The following is a 15,772-nucleotide window of genomic DNA, read 5'->3' as shown; positions in this document are numbered from 1 at the left end:
CTTAGTCACAGCACTGGCTCAGCTGAGCTAACCGCTCGCTTCCAAGGATGTGCATGAAGCTGACATCGAGGAAAGGGCTCCCAGGGAGAAGGTCAGAGCCCACAGGTGGGATCCTGCTCTGGTTACCATGTTGGCTAATTCAGTTGGGAGCTCCCTGGACAGGATGATGCCTCTGCCTGCACAGGGCTGCCCATGCCATCGGATGACTGCCACAGGTCACCTTACTGAGCCTGCTGGCTGCAGGGTGCGCTCATGTTGCCCTCTTGTGGCCCTGAAAAATGTAGTAACAGCACAATTCCCCTTGCTTTCCAAGGCGGAGTCAAAGGACTGGGATTTCTTCTCTGTCTGGAAGAGGGTAGCCCATCCAGGAGGCCAAAGCACTCACCTTTGCCGGCTGTTGGGGGGTCAGCAGTGCGGGAGCAAAGTTGACAGTCTCAGTGGTGAGCTTTCTCCCTTATAAAGCAGTTCCTACAGGATGCAACTTTCTGGAGGAATCTCAGTCTCTCTATCTGCCCACCCCACCCCCCGGGCCGGGATTTGTCCACTTTCATGCAGGGTTTATTCTCCTCCCAACTCTGAATATTTTTGTGTTGAGCAGTTTGGTAAAGCTCCACTTGGCCATGGTTGAGCTCTCCACGTGAAAACATGGTTACAAAATGTTTCCAAGGCACCTCTCTCTCGAGTCCGCCTCTCAAAGGCTTGCCATGAACTTAGCCCCAAGTGTTGCAAGAAGCGTGGGCTAAAACAGCGCTAAACCTTTGGCCGTAACATCTGCAGTGCAATGATTTCACATTTATTTGAATGTGAATGGTTTACAGCAGAAAATACAAAAGGCAAAAGCAGTTGATAGGTTTGTGTCAGAAGAAACAGTAACCAGTCAATCCTTCCTCATCCTTTCTGGGGCACTCATGATTTTGTAGACCTCTCTCTCCCCCTCCTTGTCCTTTTTCCAGTCTGAAGAGTCCCAGCCTGCAGTTGTTTACTGTACAGGGTCTGTTCTGCAAGTCTGAGCATCCAGCCCTTTTTCATGTCTCATTTATCCTTTTTGAGATGAGAGGACCAGAACTGCATGCAGACACTGGGGAGATGATATCAAACAATGTGAAGCCTGGCGCAGAAGAATGAACCAAACTTTTATAAACAAACTGTGAGGATCTTGGGATGAGCAGGAACCCCAGTGAGGAAAGGGACTTATTTCTCTGTGCATGCTGGCTTCTGCACCTGGCGTAAAGGAGGCAGAAAGTGGGAAAATACTGACAGCTGAACTCAAAAGAAGAGTGAGGTAGGTTTTGTGGGAGGTGCCAGGAGAGGCGGGCTGGTAATAGCAGTGACCGGAAAGGTTGCAGTAGGGACCAGGAGGAGGAACTCTCTAGCAATACTTCTGTTAGAAAAGACAGAGCTAGGAATGGATGATTAAATGAAAAACAGTCAGCAAACTGTTTAGTGTAGAAGTACAGGGAGGCAAATCTTACAGCAGAAGATATAAAAGGCTTTTGTAAGTGGGTAGCTTTTCTTGGAACACCGGAAAGTTGGACTCAAAGCCAAGGAAAGGGTTGGCTAGAAGTGAAAAGGGCAATCAAAAGCTCAGAGCAACCATGTAAGTTATAGCAAATGTAAGTGTGGAAGAAGAGTGACATAGGCCTGCACAACTGGATACTGTAAATCCAGTGCAGGAGTTAGCAGAGTCTTGCAGGACACGCTAGTGGGGTCTCAGAGCTGTGACTGATCCACAGGCCTCAGTGTCTGTTTGAGGACCTAGTTCCCAGAAAAAGCCTCACAGTTTTCCTTGGATGATGCTACTTTTGTATTGGCGTGTATGAGTTCAGACCAATTGCATTGCTTCCTGCTAAGGGGCTATGCGCTCTTACCGAGACGACTGTAGTCACCACCCATCCTTTGCCCCCTGACTGCATTTCTGTGCTGTTGTCATTGCAGTGCTACAGCCCCATGGACATGGACATCTGCATGACCATTTTATGCTGCCCAGGAGAAGGCAGCGGAGCTGCACCAAGCTCGTCCTTAACTGTGTGCAGTCCAGGTCCCATTTGTGGCTCTCGCTGGCAGCATGCCGTAAGCACAGAGAGCTTCCAACGAGGCTACGCACAGCACCCAGGTCTTTCTGCTCGTGAAGCGCTAAGTAGGAGCCTTTCATCTGGTAGAAGCACACTGTTGGGTAAACACTATGCTTCCCTGGGCAGTGCTGGACTTCCCTGGGGCAGAAGATGATGTTACTCATCTTTGCCCAGGCTAAGGTCCTCTGTACCTGCTGCATAGTAAATAGGATGCCGTAGCTCCATTCATTAGGTAGTCTCTCCGCTGGGAAGAACAGCAGATTTTTGGGCCGGGAGGACAACACGTAAAGCCCTCTGTCAGGAGCTCATGTCCACCCTTCAGCTTCAGCAAACCGTATTTCAAGCAAGCATACCTATAGGGGAGAGAGTATCCAGCTCCTTGTGCAGCCTCGGGCCCTCTGCCAAGAGCAAAGCAACCGTGCCAGCCATGGTGGGTCCCAGCATCAGAAGAGGAGAAGGGGGTTGCAGCTCCTGTCCTAACACATACAAACACTACTTTTACAGTGCGACTTGTTGTGCACACCCCACTCTTCGCTGGCAGCCAGCCAAGTTGTGATCTCGCCGGTTGCTATGGAGAAGTGTAGCTAAATGCACAGACAAGCGCCAAGCGGTGACGACTGCACTGAGGGCTGAGAGACGTGGGGCTTTACAGCGTGCTGCTGAGGGATGGTATCCCATGAGGCACGAAGGCTTTTTTTGGCCTGTCAGGAAAACCAGGGAGGAACCAACTGTACTTGGTGCATCCAGCCCCTACGTGACATGTGCAAACCACTCTTCCATGTAACGGCTTTCTGCCAGGGAGCTGTTTGTTTTTCTTCATGTCGCTGCTCTGGAGTGATCTTACAGTGCGGCTAAGCAGCAGGAGCCAGGCCCTAGCAGCCAAAAACAGAGATTGCACCGGATGGGCAGTGTAGACCCACTCCTCCCATGTCTGGGTAGGAAACTGGGGGCAGGAAACAGAGCCCCGGCGCTGGTCGTGTCTGCAGGACGGCCACACTTTGTAGGGAAGGAGGTTGGGGAGGCCGCTGCAGAAGCTTCCTTCACGCTGCGCTGGGCTCCGGGGCGGTCTTTCGGCTCGGCTGGGAGGACTGCGCGCCTCTGCCAGCACCTAGAGGGGGGCGTGAGGCAGGTGGGCGCTGGTGCTTGCCCGTGCCGGGCTTCGGCCGTGCCCAGACGGGCGGGCTGGGTGCAGGGCGGAGGCCGCGGCCACGCGTGCCCGCGGCGTGCGTGGGCGCGCACCGGGGCAGGCGGCCGCCCCGGGCCGCGCGGCGAGGGGCCCTGCCAGCCCTTGCCGTGAGGAGAGGCCCGGCTGGCAGAACCGGGCCGAGCCGCGCTGCTAAAGGGGCCCCGCGGCCATGTCCCCACGCGGGTAGCTCGGGCCGGCGGCGGGGGGCCGGGCCGGGCCGGGAGGGGCGGGGCGGGCCGGCCTTGGGGGCCGGGCCGGGGCCGGGGCCGGGCGGAGGCGGGCGCGGGACCCGCAGGGCCGGAGCGGGCCGGCAGCAGGTAGGGACCCGCCGGAGCGGCAGCGGGGGGGAGGGGGAGCCGGGCGCTCCCTCGGCGGCCCGGCCCGGCCCGGCCCGGCCCGGCCCGGCCGCTCCGCCGCGAGGGGCCGGCGCCGTCCCCGGCAGGCGCCGCCCGCGCGCCCGGCCCCGCGCGCCCCTCGGCCTCCCGGCCTGCGCCGCCGCGGAGCCCCGCGCTCGCCCCGGCCCGGCCGCCCCGCGCCGCGGCCGCTTTCTGGCCCTGCCCGGCCGCCTCGGGGCTCCCGGCTCCTCGTGCCCTGCGCTGCCTCCCCGGCCCCCTCGTGCCGTGCCCTGCTCTGGCACCCGCTCACCACCCTGCCCCAGGCCACCCGCCACCCCCGGCGGACCCCCGGCCCGGCCCTGCCTCTCTGCCCCGCTTCCCACCCCCCGGTCGTTCGTCCTCTCTTCAGCCGCCGGGGCAGAGCGCCGCTGGCTCCAGCCTCAAGCGGGAGGGCCGGGAGGCAGGGCAGGGAGGTGGCGGGGCGCCTGGCGCCAGGGCCTGCCCGCCCGGGGGTCGCGCCACGCCGCCGGCCGCCCCGTCACACCGGGCCGCCATGGGCCGCGGGCGCTGGTGCGACGCAGCGCACGCCGGGCTGGCGCGTGTCCCCGGGGCTGGCGCGTGTGTCCTCGAGGTTTCCTGCTGGACGAGGTAGGTGCGCTTTCCACTCCGCACAGCCTCCGCCTCAGCGCCTGGCGCGGGGAGAGCTGGGTTGGCAGCCGGATTGTCCATCCACCGCTGGCATGTGGTTGGATGTTTATCGCGTCTCTCTGACTCCGTCCGCAACGCCCACCCCACCCTGCCCTGCGAGCGTTTCGGGCACCTCTGCTGTATGGCCCGGCTGTCAGGTACAGCCTGAGCTCGGTGGGAGCCGCCAGGGTAATTCCCACAGTGCGTTCTTGGTGGCGTGCCAAGTGGCCTAGGGATTTGGATCTCTTAAGCTGTGTCTGTGTAGTTGGTGGGCCCTTGGGCTGATAACCTGCCTGGGAGACCTACAGTCTGTGGTAGCTGGCATTCTTCAAAAGGCTTTTTCAGGAGAGCTCCTGACCACATAGAAACAGAGCAGACGTTTGGGGTGTTGAGTGTGCCAGCCACAAGTGTCTTCAGCAGTGATACTCTGGAGATCAGCAGTGTGGATGGTTGCACCTAAAGAGCAGAAAGTCCAAGCTGCAGCACTGTGCCTTTCCAAGCTGCTCCTCTGAGAGCATCCATTGTTTGCTCCAATTTGGGGAGAAAAACTTCAGAGAGTTTCCTATCGTTCTTACTCTAGTAAATGTAACTCCCTCTGCGTTGCTGTGTACCTGGCACTGTGAAGGAAAGAGCCACCTTAGGCTTTAGCAAAGATGAACTGGCAGCACCTCCTCAAATGGCCTCACCAGGGGATGCACTGCATCCTCAACATCTTCAGAGAGGCTGCTGCTCTGGTGCTAATGTCCTGCTGCAGCATGCTCAGCTGATCTTGTCCTTCATGCCATTTGGCTTTTGAATTCAAACATCTCTGCTGCAATTTCTTGTGGTTGAAGTGCCCCTCTCCCTGCTTCTTTCACATCTTAGCCTCTTTGCTGTAGTACCTAGGAAGCCTCCAAGCTGTGTAATAAGCATTGCAAGTAACAGCTGTTTTGAGGTTCACCAGGTTTCCATGGCTTTCACATTTTTCTAAAAAGGCCCTTTCTCCCCTTACCTCTTCCATTCTCTCCTTAGCTTCCAATACAATTCTGAATTTACCTCTGCAAAAGGCTAGAAACAGTTTGTAGATATAGAATTTGTAGTTTTGTAGATGCTTTGCCAAATACAGCCTCTGTACCGTGCTATGAGACGTCATCACCATCCCCCTCATCTTGACTCACTCCTCTGGCTCCAAATTGTGCTGGGCGTCATGTTTAAATGTGTCGTCTTGTTTTCAGGGCCCTCTTTAGCACAGTTAATGCCCACATCTCTGAGCTGGCTTCTTTTGCTGTTCTTTCCTTCTAATCCTCTGTTCTGCCAAGGACAACAGTTTCAATGCTGTCTCCAGCTGCGCTCAAACGCCCCTTTCCCCTTTCCTTGAAGCCTGGCTGTAGCCACTGCACCCACTCTGTTGCCTTTCTGCTTAGGTTAGCAGTAACGTTAAAAACTAGTACATACTTATAACAGTTTTAGAAAGATGTTAACAACTTCACAGCGGGGCAAGAGGAACTGGACAATACAGGAGAGGGAGGGAATAAAACTAACAGCTCTGCCGGAGCATCAGATCTGTTAGTAGTTGTGGGAAGCGTGGTGTGTGGTGTCCCAGCGTTCAGTGTGTAGCGGAGATGTCTGTTCAGTGGGTGACTGTTTGGATGGACTTTGTAATGGTGATGATGTGTGCTTGGGTGGGATAGCCTGAACTGTGCTTACCTTAGGACTTCATTACCTTAACAGATAATTTCCCCTCAACCTTCAACAAAGGTATTTTTCTAATCGTGTTTCTAGTGATTGCTCAACCCCACTTCAGAGTGACAACAACTTTTGCTTTGTTTTATTTTTAGAACCTTTCTGTTAGGAAATATATATATATATATATATTGCTTCCTTCTCAGGAGCACCTAGAGGCTCTGGAAGGAACAGGTCGCTGTGATGCCAGATCGACAGAGTCCCTACCCAGGGGAGTTAGGTTTTGTAGAGGTAACGGGCAGCGCAGAACAGGGCTGAAGGCAAAGAGAAGAGCTTCCAGTTCAAACTGGGCTAATTTCCAGACTTCTGGACTCCCTCTCTGACAACTGAATCATTGTAACGGGCATCTTTCCAAAAGCTGTATTGAAAAATATGGTTCAGGGTGCAAAGTCAAGCACTCAGGTGTTGAGGAATGTCCTTGTATCCCTAGCCCAATCTGTTTTGCCTATGTATGTGAGGTATAATGACTAATTTTGTGATCATGTGCTACTTACCCACAGGAGACCAGCCACAGGTACCGCATAGCAGAAGTGGTGTTATTATTAGGATTTTGTCTGTTCTTCATTCTAAGTGGCCTTGTCTGGAAAAAGAGACAAACATGTGCCTCCTGGGAGGAGAAGATAGAACTCAGTAGTAGTGTCCGTAAAACGCGTGCAGCCTTTTGGTGCAGAGTCCTGGCTAAAATTTGGGAAACTGCTGTGTCCTATACTGGTGGTCTGGCCTTTGCATGCTTGTTTCCACAATGCCACAGATTAAATATCCATTAACAGTGCTCTTGCTCACATGCTCACAAGGTGTTGTGCCTGACATTAAACATTGATGCTGTGCTCTAGTTTCCGTATGACTTTATTTGCTCACCATCTGGCCCAACACAAGTTCCTCTTCCGTTCTCCCCAACCTACGCTTAGCCTGCACGAATAGTGCCAGGCTGCCCTGACCTGCATCCTGCTAAAGAGCAGGTGAGAACACTTTGACAGCCAGTGTCCAGCTGGAAAAAGAAAAAAGAAGTGATTTGAATGACTTGTCTGGCATGTGGCAGAGCTCCTGTGGCGAATACCCCAAACGGTTGCACATGTGTTGTGGGAGGCCAGAGGTTGCTCAGGCAGCTCTAGTTCTTGGCTTTCCTAGTTCTAGAGGGCTTGAGAATGGAACCTAAGTATATTTATTTTAATGATTTTTGTATGTCAGGTCACAGACAAAGGAAATGAAGCTACTTCTCTTCCTCCTGGGAGCCATACGGAGTTAGGAGGTGGAGTGCGTAAGAGAAGATTTCCCATTTCTCAATGTGTGAAGCTCACTGGAGAGCTCTTGGGGATCTGCTGAGGTGAGCAGTATCTCCTAACAGAAGAGGCTGCAGCAGCCAGCATTTTCCTGGTGGGAGAAGGCCCCTCTCCTCCCTGTCTCTAGGCTCTCTTTCTGCCCCACTTGCTACCTCGTCCCTTCTGTCAGGTCAAGTAGAGTTGGCTCTACGGTTTGCCATGGAGCCTGAATCCCCATGTGTGCTCTGTCTCTGGCTGGGGACCAGATGCCTTCGCTCGCTGGGATATTGTTTATCACACCCAGGAATGCACAGTCAAGCAAAGACCCCCGGAAGCACAGGTTCTGCCCAGAGCTGTGGGAGTGACCGTGGCTGGGGGTGCCGCTCTGAAGGCTCGTGTGAGGGTGTGTTTGTGTATGGACGATGTCCGTCCGTGAAGCATGAACGGGGATTACGTAGGTCTTGCAGATGCAGTGGGGTAAGGAGAAGTGAGAGAAGGAGGGGGGTCCAGATTTGGAGACCACAAGGAGTTGGGAGGAGCGGAGGAAAAGGAAGGGAAAATGCTTCAGCCTGTAGATAGTAAGCTTCTGTTTGTGAAACAATTGTGCAACAAGCCAAGTGAAACTCGTAGTTTCCTCACACCAAATATCAGGTATTGATCCTCCATCCCAGAGCGCAGTGAGAGCTGCAGCAAATCCCTTGTTGAGGCCAGACCCAGCAGCTGGAGAGTGCACTGAACAGGGTAGAGGGGCATCTCCATTTCTGGAGGTGGATTCTGTTTTCAGGGAGCAGGCATTAAGTTACAATGAGTAGAAGGAGGCGTGAAGAGACACAGGTGAAATGCGTGGTGTTTTTCAGCTTTAAAAAAAGATAACTTCACTGTCAGTCTCTGTTAGTTTTCTTCACTTGTTCTGGGATAAACGTGGATTTGTACATTTCTGGCTCCTCCCTGGCCTACTGCTCAGGCAGGCTCTAAATCTTTAAGGAGGCTGAGCCATCTGCTATGTAAGAATATGCTTGTCTCTCTCATGCAAACCAAGTGTGCATGTGGAAGCCCGCGCTACATTTTTTCTCTGTTTGGAGATATGTTAGTTTCTTGGTTACTATGCTGACGAATTATGCTATAGTGCTGACCACAGGCCGTTCTAATAGCACTGTCTCTGAGTGAGAAGCTGAGAAGTGTTATATAGGGGGGAACACGTGGTGGTACTGCCTGTGAAGTTTGGTCCTCTTTCTGCTAAATTTGTGGCATCTGTCCATGATTGCTCTTTATCTCTTCATCTGATCCACAACTTGAGTATGCCACTGGATTAGCTGTCTCTAAACCTTTGAGGTCTCTCCTATTCCTGGGGTTCTTAGTGCTTTTTGTAATCAACCTATAATGGTCTCTTCACATTACTGCCTTATCTCTTAAGCACTTGAAATCCCTGCTGTGGAGCCTTTCAGCAAAAACAGGGAAGATGAGACCCGTGATTCTAAGGTACAGGAACTCCGTTTGCTCATCCTTGCCATCAAAAATATGCAGAAACCACACAGACTTATATCACTGTCCTCAGTAGGTCTGCTTCCATCTAAGTGATGGCCTTTTGAGCAAGCAGCTGGCAATAATTCACCACCCTGGTGCTGGTGAGTCTGTTATTGGAGACATCTTACCCTGTCCAGTTTCAGCTGCAAAATGAGAGGAGGGATATGAGAAGTTGTCTAAATCAGTGTGTAAATGCCTTCTCTTGGCTGTTGTGATGTGGTCCAGTCTGTGCTGAAGATCTCCAAACAGTATTGTAACAGAGTTAATAGCTGTCCTTTCATTCTGATCTCTCCTTTCATCAGCCCACCCTGGACCAATCATACTCCAGAGCTAATGGCAAAATAGGATAGGCTATCTTCCATAAAGGTAATGCTCATACGTGCTAAGCGTGCACGCAGGGAGGCTGAGAAGGGTGATTCATGCTCTGGGAATTCGCTCTCTGCCTTGCTGCACAATATTCTTGTGTCAGACCCCGAGCTAAGAAGCAGATGGGGTGCAGTTGGGTGACTGGAACATGTTACCTAGTTTGTGGAGGATCAGGCAGCAAGACAGAGACAGCTTGTTCTCAGCAGGGCGAGTTCACTGCTTTGCTGCAACTTCATACTTGCACAGTGAGGCCTTCTTTGGATGTGGATCTGCTGCGAGGTGGAGGCAGGAATTCTGTCCTCCTCCAGCTCTGCTGCGATTTGCAGCCCTGACCTCCATCAGGGTGAAGTCCCAGTGTTTGCTCGGTTGTGGATGAGCGCTCCCACCCCCTGACAGGGAGGGATTACCCATCCTGGAGGTGAGAGGGGATGGTGCTTGGCCAGCAGTCAGGAGCCATGACTCACTGTGGATCGCAGGCGGAGCCCAGCTCTCCCTGCAGTCTGCTCTTCCTGCTGGAGCCTGTGCGTGAGCTGGATGTTTGTTTTCACCAGGCAGATCTGGGATGGATCTGGGTGAGGTTTGTGTCCACCATTAAGCCTGAAGATTTGAATTCAGTAAGTTTCCAATCTGGATGATGCTGGGAGGCTTCCTTCTCTAGATGGGGTTTGGGGAAAAGGTTGGCAGGCAGCACTGCATGGAGTAAGTAAGACAAGACCCAGATCCTGGAAAACAGAATACTTTGTGTTCATGTCATGTTATGGAACAAGCGAACTCCACAAGACTGATTCACTGCCTTCAAATACAGGGACATACTGTCTAGACTCAGAGGGAGAGAAAAGCATAGCAAACAGTCCTGTACTCAGGGGAATTTCCTGGTCCCTTGCTGAAATAGGAGAGTGTACCAAGGGCTGGCACGGAACTGTGGAAGGACAGACTGACCTGGGAGACGTTGCCCCAGTAGCACCAGCTGTAGGGGCTTGTACTTCATCCTTCTGGCTCAGGTGTAGCCTGACCTGGACCCTGCTTCTGGTCCAGCTGGCGGGAGACAGTTTGGGGCCATTCTACTTGTAGACAAGAATATGTAAATGAAGCATCTGATATCTCTGGAATGAGGGCAGGAGTGTGGGCTCATCAGGCGTTTCCGGAAATTTTGGAGCAGAGTTTGAACGTGCCTGGCTCCTATCCCCCTTACTGAGGGGGAGAGTGATACAGTGAGCATCCCCTGTGCTCACCGACGCTCACGTTCCTCCTAGGTGACTCTCACCCTCGCTGTGTCTGTGTAGCTGTAATGACTCCTTTCCACTCTTTGTTCGCATGGTCAGTTAGTGGCTCCAGAGAAGTAAAAGTTGTTAGATTAGGGTTTTCATTGAGACACTAAGCACTTAATTAATGGAGAATGTTCTCAGGCTCCTGCTGTTGTCAGTCTGTAATGCTTCCAGATTTCCTTTTCCCTTCCCCTGAAACCCTTTTGTCAGGGAGGGATCCCACTCTTCTCAGTGCTACTGGGGGAAAATGAGTGGCTTGAGATTTTTTTTTTTTTGACAGTTTCGGAAACCACTTCATGCTTTCTTGCGTCATGGGCTGGCTCTCAAGGAATGCTTTTCATACGACCATGTAAGAGCCAGTGCTTTGTTATAACTGCAATTAATAGGTCGAGAGCAGAACAATTGTGATCCTCCCTGTCCCTCTCAGTCTTCTGTCTCATCTGAAAATCTTGAGCATTTTAATGAATGAATCCCCAGAGTGCTGGGTGAGTTAAGGAAGTGAGAGTGCTGTTTTCGCAGGCAAGGAACTGAGTCCCCAGCAGTGGGAGGGCCGTATCCTCAGCCTCAAAATGACTGCTGGAAAGATAGGATTTGGACGTGCATGCTGTAATCCTTGCACTTCTCAGCCCATGCTGACGCTGCATCCATTGATAGAGGAAACCACAGGAAAAATCTCGCTCTGCATGTGCCCCAGGGAAAACTTCCCCTTATCTGTTGAGGCAGCAATTACACCTGTTTTTTTGGGTTTTTTTTTTTTTTTTGGGTCCACCACAGCTGCGAAGCGTGCGTATTGAGAATATGACAAGTGAGCTCAGCGGTGTCTTGTGCCAGGGAGCCCACAGACTGTCTGCGGGGCGGAGGCAGCCCCAGATGCCTACATGGGGCTGTTGCCAGTGTGCCTGTTCATGCTGCTGTCCTGATACCGTCGGAACATGCAGCCAGCCTGCCTCAGCCACCCCACCTTGAGCAGCTCTGGCTACTTTCTTGTTTTCAGTTTTCCAGGCTAATTGATGGTTCTTGCATCTTTTTCCCTGCTCCGCACGGTCATGTTTTTAACACTGTTGCTCTTTCTGCCTCAGTAGGTTCCTGCTATCCTGAACTGCAGCTCTTTGTGTTCCTGATTCACTCTAGTCCATTCATCTCTTTTTGGTGGCAGAATGCTGTCTGCTGCTGGATATTGGGCTCTTTGTTTGCACGGCCGCACGGCCAGCACAATGCTGGTGACAAAGGGGGAGCCTGTGCCCCAGAGAGCTCACGTGCTGAGGGTAGGGCGGTAGGCAGCAGCAGGCATGGCAGAGAGGACAGCAGAGGGGCAGCGGCAGGAGTCCGGCTGGAGCAGAGCAGCTCTGCAGCCCTGTGGTCGCTGTTAAGGGTCTGTAGGGCAAGGCTTGGGGGCGGCTGGTGGGAAGGGGCACGCATGTCTCTGTGAAAGGCAGCAGTTTGCTGAAGGCTGCAGGGTTTCACAGTCTGAGCCCTGAGGAGCGCTGTCGTAAGGGGTGCGTTACGCTGCCTCCTGTTAGCGCTGCCATTTTACAGTGTTGGCAGGCCCCGTTAGCGTCCTGCCTCCAGCCTTCCCTGCACCTGCCTGCTTGGTGTCGTGCTCGCGCCGTGCAGCCCGAGCGATCCCCGCTCCTCCGCAGTCTCTCGTTGGGTACCAGCAGCCCCGCGCTGGGGAGGCAGGGAGCTGGAGTGAGCCCCGAGCGGCACGGCACGAGCCGCGGGCCTGGGGGAGCTGTGCAGGCACGGCGGGGCGTGGGAGGGATCGCTGAGGAAGCGATCCTGCCGCACACAAACCCGCTTTGTTCCCACGAGGTGAGTCCTGCGTGATAAATAGAGCCGTCCCGTCAGCAGAAATTGTTTCCCTGGCTGCAGCTGCCCGCTGGCACACTCGCTGGAAGTGTGCTGCACCTCATTAGCGGTGATGTTTTTTTCCCCTCTCGGTGTTAGCGTATCCTTTTCTGGACTCACAAGGGGCTCAGGTGGGCCATGCCCAGCTGTGTCGAGAAGTGTCAGCCTGGGTGGTGGTGGTGGGCCGAGCTCGCTTGAGAGGACTTTGTACCCTTATGCTGGGCAGAAGGGTGATGCTGCTTCAATGCGCGTTTGCTCTGGCTCTGACAGCGAGCGAGCAGCTGGCAGTGCCCTGAGCGGCGGTGCTGGGGAACGGGACGCCTTCGTCTCTCCTGCAGGAGTGTGTGCGGTGAGACAGTGTGTGCAGGGACCTGCCTGCCCGCCCTGCTCAGGCCCTGGCAGGCTCCATGCCCTAGGCCTGCCTGTCAGGGAAACGCTGGACTTCCTCCCCTCCTCTTGCTTCCTTCCTGACGGGAAATCACTTCCAGATTTTCTTGCTGCTTCTCCCCCCATTGTGGCACTAACCTATGTCCTAAAAGAGAGATCCGGAGAGGCTGGGCAAGGCAGGTTGAACTTGGGGACGTTGCTGGGGGTTCCTGGCTCCTGTGGTAATGAAGTCTGAAGCCTGGAGAGGGGTTTCAGTGAGCTCAGGATGGGACCACCTCAGAGTGCTGCTGCCTCTCTTGCTTGAGAAGGATTTTTCTTTGTGAACGTGTACATGATAATTTCAGGTGTGTCCTGTTGATAACAGACTTGCTGCTGTGTCTCAGCCTTAGGTACTGGTCTGCCTTTGCACCCCACGCGATGGAGGCTGGCTCCGTGGTACGAGCGGTCTTTGACTTCTGTCCCAGCGTCTCTGAGGAGCTGCCCCTGTTTGTGGGAGATGTCATCGAGGTGCTGGCTGTGGTGGACGAGTTCTGGCTCCTTGGCAAAAAGGAAGGTGTCACAGGTAAGAGCTGAAGTGCTTGCACCTGGATGCACAGAGACACACTGACTAGCGCCCAGCTAATCAGACACCCTGTCTGCGCGCCTTCCCTTGGCCAGCACTGTTCAAGGGGGGAGTGCAGGAGCAGATTAGTTTTACTAAGCCTTTCACTGGACTTTGCTTGGGACTAAGGGTGCAGGTTCCCTGTCACTGATCTCCTGCCAGCTTTGCATGGATAGCTCTTGTTGTTTTTTTGAGAGAGGTATGTCAGTTCTCAAGGAGATTAGAGCTTAATAATACTAGGTGCCCCATCCTCTGTGGTGGGACAGCCCATTTCCTGGCTCGTTTATATGCTGACCTGCTGTGGCAGGGAGAGAGAGGAAACAGATGCACAGAGAGTGGAAATGCCAAGTGACCCTGGCAGGTCAAGTCAGTGGGAGATGCAGTGACAGAATCAATGTCCCCTCCAGAGCCCTCTAATTCAGCCCACTTCCGCCTTTCTGCTTTAAAACATTCCTGCACAAGTTGCCATCAATATGTGGATGGCTGAAGTAGAGCATGAGACTGTTAAACTTGTGGAGGTGTTTAAGAAACTTCTGAAGCAGGAAAAATGCTCTTAATGAGTCACTTAAAGGGTCTTGTTGTCCTTTTTTTAAGTAGTTCTTCCTCATCTTAATAACAATGTTGAGAGGATGTGCGAGCTCTCAGAGAGAAGAACAGGCTACTTCAAAGCATATGCCTGACTGTCTCCTCAGCATGAGAGCAGGGCTGCAGTTTCATCCCTAGCTGTGCAGATGTGGCTGCTGTTGGAGAGCAGTAGTCTGGGCTTGCTAACAGCTGCATGCCGTCAGATGCCTGTGTCCTGGGTAAAACAAAAATGGGCAAGAGCAAAGGTGGAGGGGAAAACTCTTCTGTGCTCCCCATAGCTGATAAATAGCATTGAATGAGCACTTGATCCTGCTACTGCTGAAGTCGCTGGGCACAAATTACTACTACAAAAATCACCAGTAGCTATTTCACCTCAGTTTTGTCTCCCAACATAGTTGATGTGCTTGTTCTTGGATGAAGCTATGGAGGAGCAATAAGCAGCTATGTATCATAGCTCAAAGATAAAGAAACATGCAGAAGTCAAACAGGATGGTTTTTAGTGATCTTTGACTCAGTACCCACTAGCATTCTTGCTTTTCCTTGGAACAGCTCTTGAAGTTTTCTTCACAGTTTTCTAAGCTAAAGTTGTAGGGAATTAAAAGAGTGCTTTTGAGTAGAAGCTATGGAGGTGCTGCAGCCTGCTAGTAATAATACTTAACACTGTGTGGGGAATAGTTGGTGTAGCTCCACGACTTTCTTTCAAACAGCATTAGGTTATTTCCATATACAGAGCAGGAAATTGAAGACATGGAAAAAGAACTGGAGTTGGTTAAAACTGTAAAGGGAGCCACTGAGATGAGAAGCCTGTGGGCTATTGGTCATACCAAGAGTTAATGACGGCAGATGCCGAACTGCCTAATGCCAGTGGAAAGTGCTGGGTTTCTGGGGTACAGTATTTTCAGGGAGAAAAAAAATCATCACCAGGTTTTATTGGGCTTTGGAGAATGTGGACATCGTATTGAGTGGACATCGTGAGTGAATGCTGGAAATGCTACTATCCCATACTCCATCATTCTTCCTTGCCACAGTTTACGAGGATTGGAATGATATTTGTAGTGGCCTTTGTGCTTGGGCCGTGTGTCTGGGGACTAAAATTGGTAGCTGAATAAAATAGCCAACAAGTGTGCACTATCCTTTCTGGCAGAGTGATTCTGCTTGGAATAGCTGTGCATCCAACAGCAACACTGGGTGAAATAGCTGCACAGAGGTGATAAAACAGGGAAGGACACCAGAACCTCAGCAGTGACGCAGCTGTGACAGAGCCTGTGACTTGCAGACTTGGCCTTCCCAAGCATGGCAGCCCAAATTCTGCGTTGAGGCCCTGTGTGGGCTGCACCTTACAGTGTGGGGAGCACAAGGTGGATGTGCCCAGTCTGTGGTCCCACATTTCTGGATTTCACGGTCCTGATCTTGCCCCCTGAATTGGGAAACAAGGAATGAAAGTGAAGAAAACTAGTATATCTGCTCCTAGAAACTCTCCGCTGGTGGCACAGTCCTGGTAACGAACACAGCCTGTTGATTGCCTGGAGTGAGCCGAGGGTACAACGCTTTTTGCTCTCTTCTAGCTCTCAAGCATTTAAAAACCTCAGGAGTTCCTGACTCCCAAACCCATTCCTCTTCCACCATGCTATAGGCACCCTGAATAGCTTCCTTTAGCAGGAAGAACAGATCCCAAGATCTGGAAGGAGGGTGGAGAGAGGGATGGTGAGCTGTAGAAAAGTTTCATTGCTGACAACTGCTTCTTGTTTTAGGGCAGTTTCCTAGCAGCTTTGTGGAGCCTGTGGATATTCCCCCTTTGAAGCAGGGAGAAAAACTGTTTGTTTGTACCAGTGACTTCACATCTCAGGAGCCAGGGAGCCTGTCATTGCAGAGAGGTAATCTCTGTTCCCTTTCTGTTGCTTTGCATCCTGTAATCCCCACTTGTCCTTCCAGAAG

General features: G+C 52.6%; 1 protein-coding gene across 4 annotated transcripts in view; it reads left to right on the top strand.

Moving 5' to 3' along the window:
- The first annotated feature begins 3,072 nt into the window (after positions 1 to 3,072).
- Positions 3,073 to 15,772, top strand: part of DNMBP (dynamin binding protein) — a 41,111-nt gene continuing 28,411 nt past the window's right edge. For 2 of the 4 annotated variants that reach the window (XM_068949958.1, XM_068949957.1), the window contains exons 1-3: positions 4,115 to 4,241; positions 13,035 to 13,213; positions 15,589 to 15,711. In XM_068949958.1, the coding sequence (XP_068806059.1) occupies positions 4,147 to 4,241; positions 13,035 to 13,213; positions 15,589 to 15,711 (397 nt within the window). In that variant the 5' untranslated portion in view covers positions 4,115 to 4,146. Of the gene's footprint in view, positions 3,202 to 3,509; positions 3,576 to 4,114; positions 4,242 to 13,034; positions 13,214 to 15,588; positions 15,712 to 15,772 lie in introns of those variants that run through there. The other 2 variants (XM_068949960.1, XM_068949959.1) reach the window with 2 other exon arrangements.

This window comes from Struthio camelus, chromosome 7 (assembly GCF_040807025.1).
Source record: "Struthio camelus isolate bStrCam1 chromosome 7, bStrCam1.hap1, whole genome shotgun sequence".
Lineage (NCBI taxonomy): Eukaryota > Metazoa > Chordata > Aves > Struthioniformes > Struthionidae > Struthio > Struthio camelus.
This window is presented reverse-complemented; position numbering and strand designations above follow the sequence as displayed.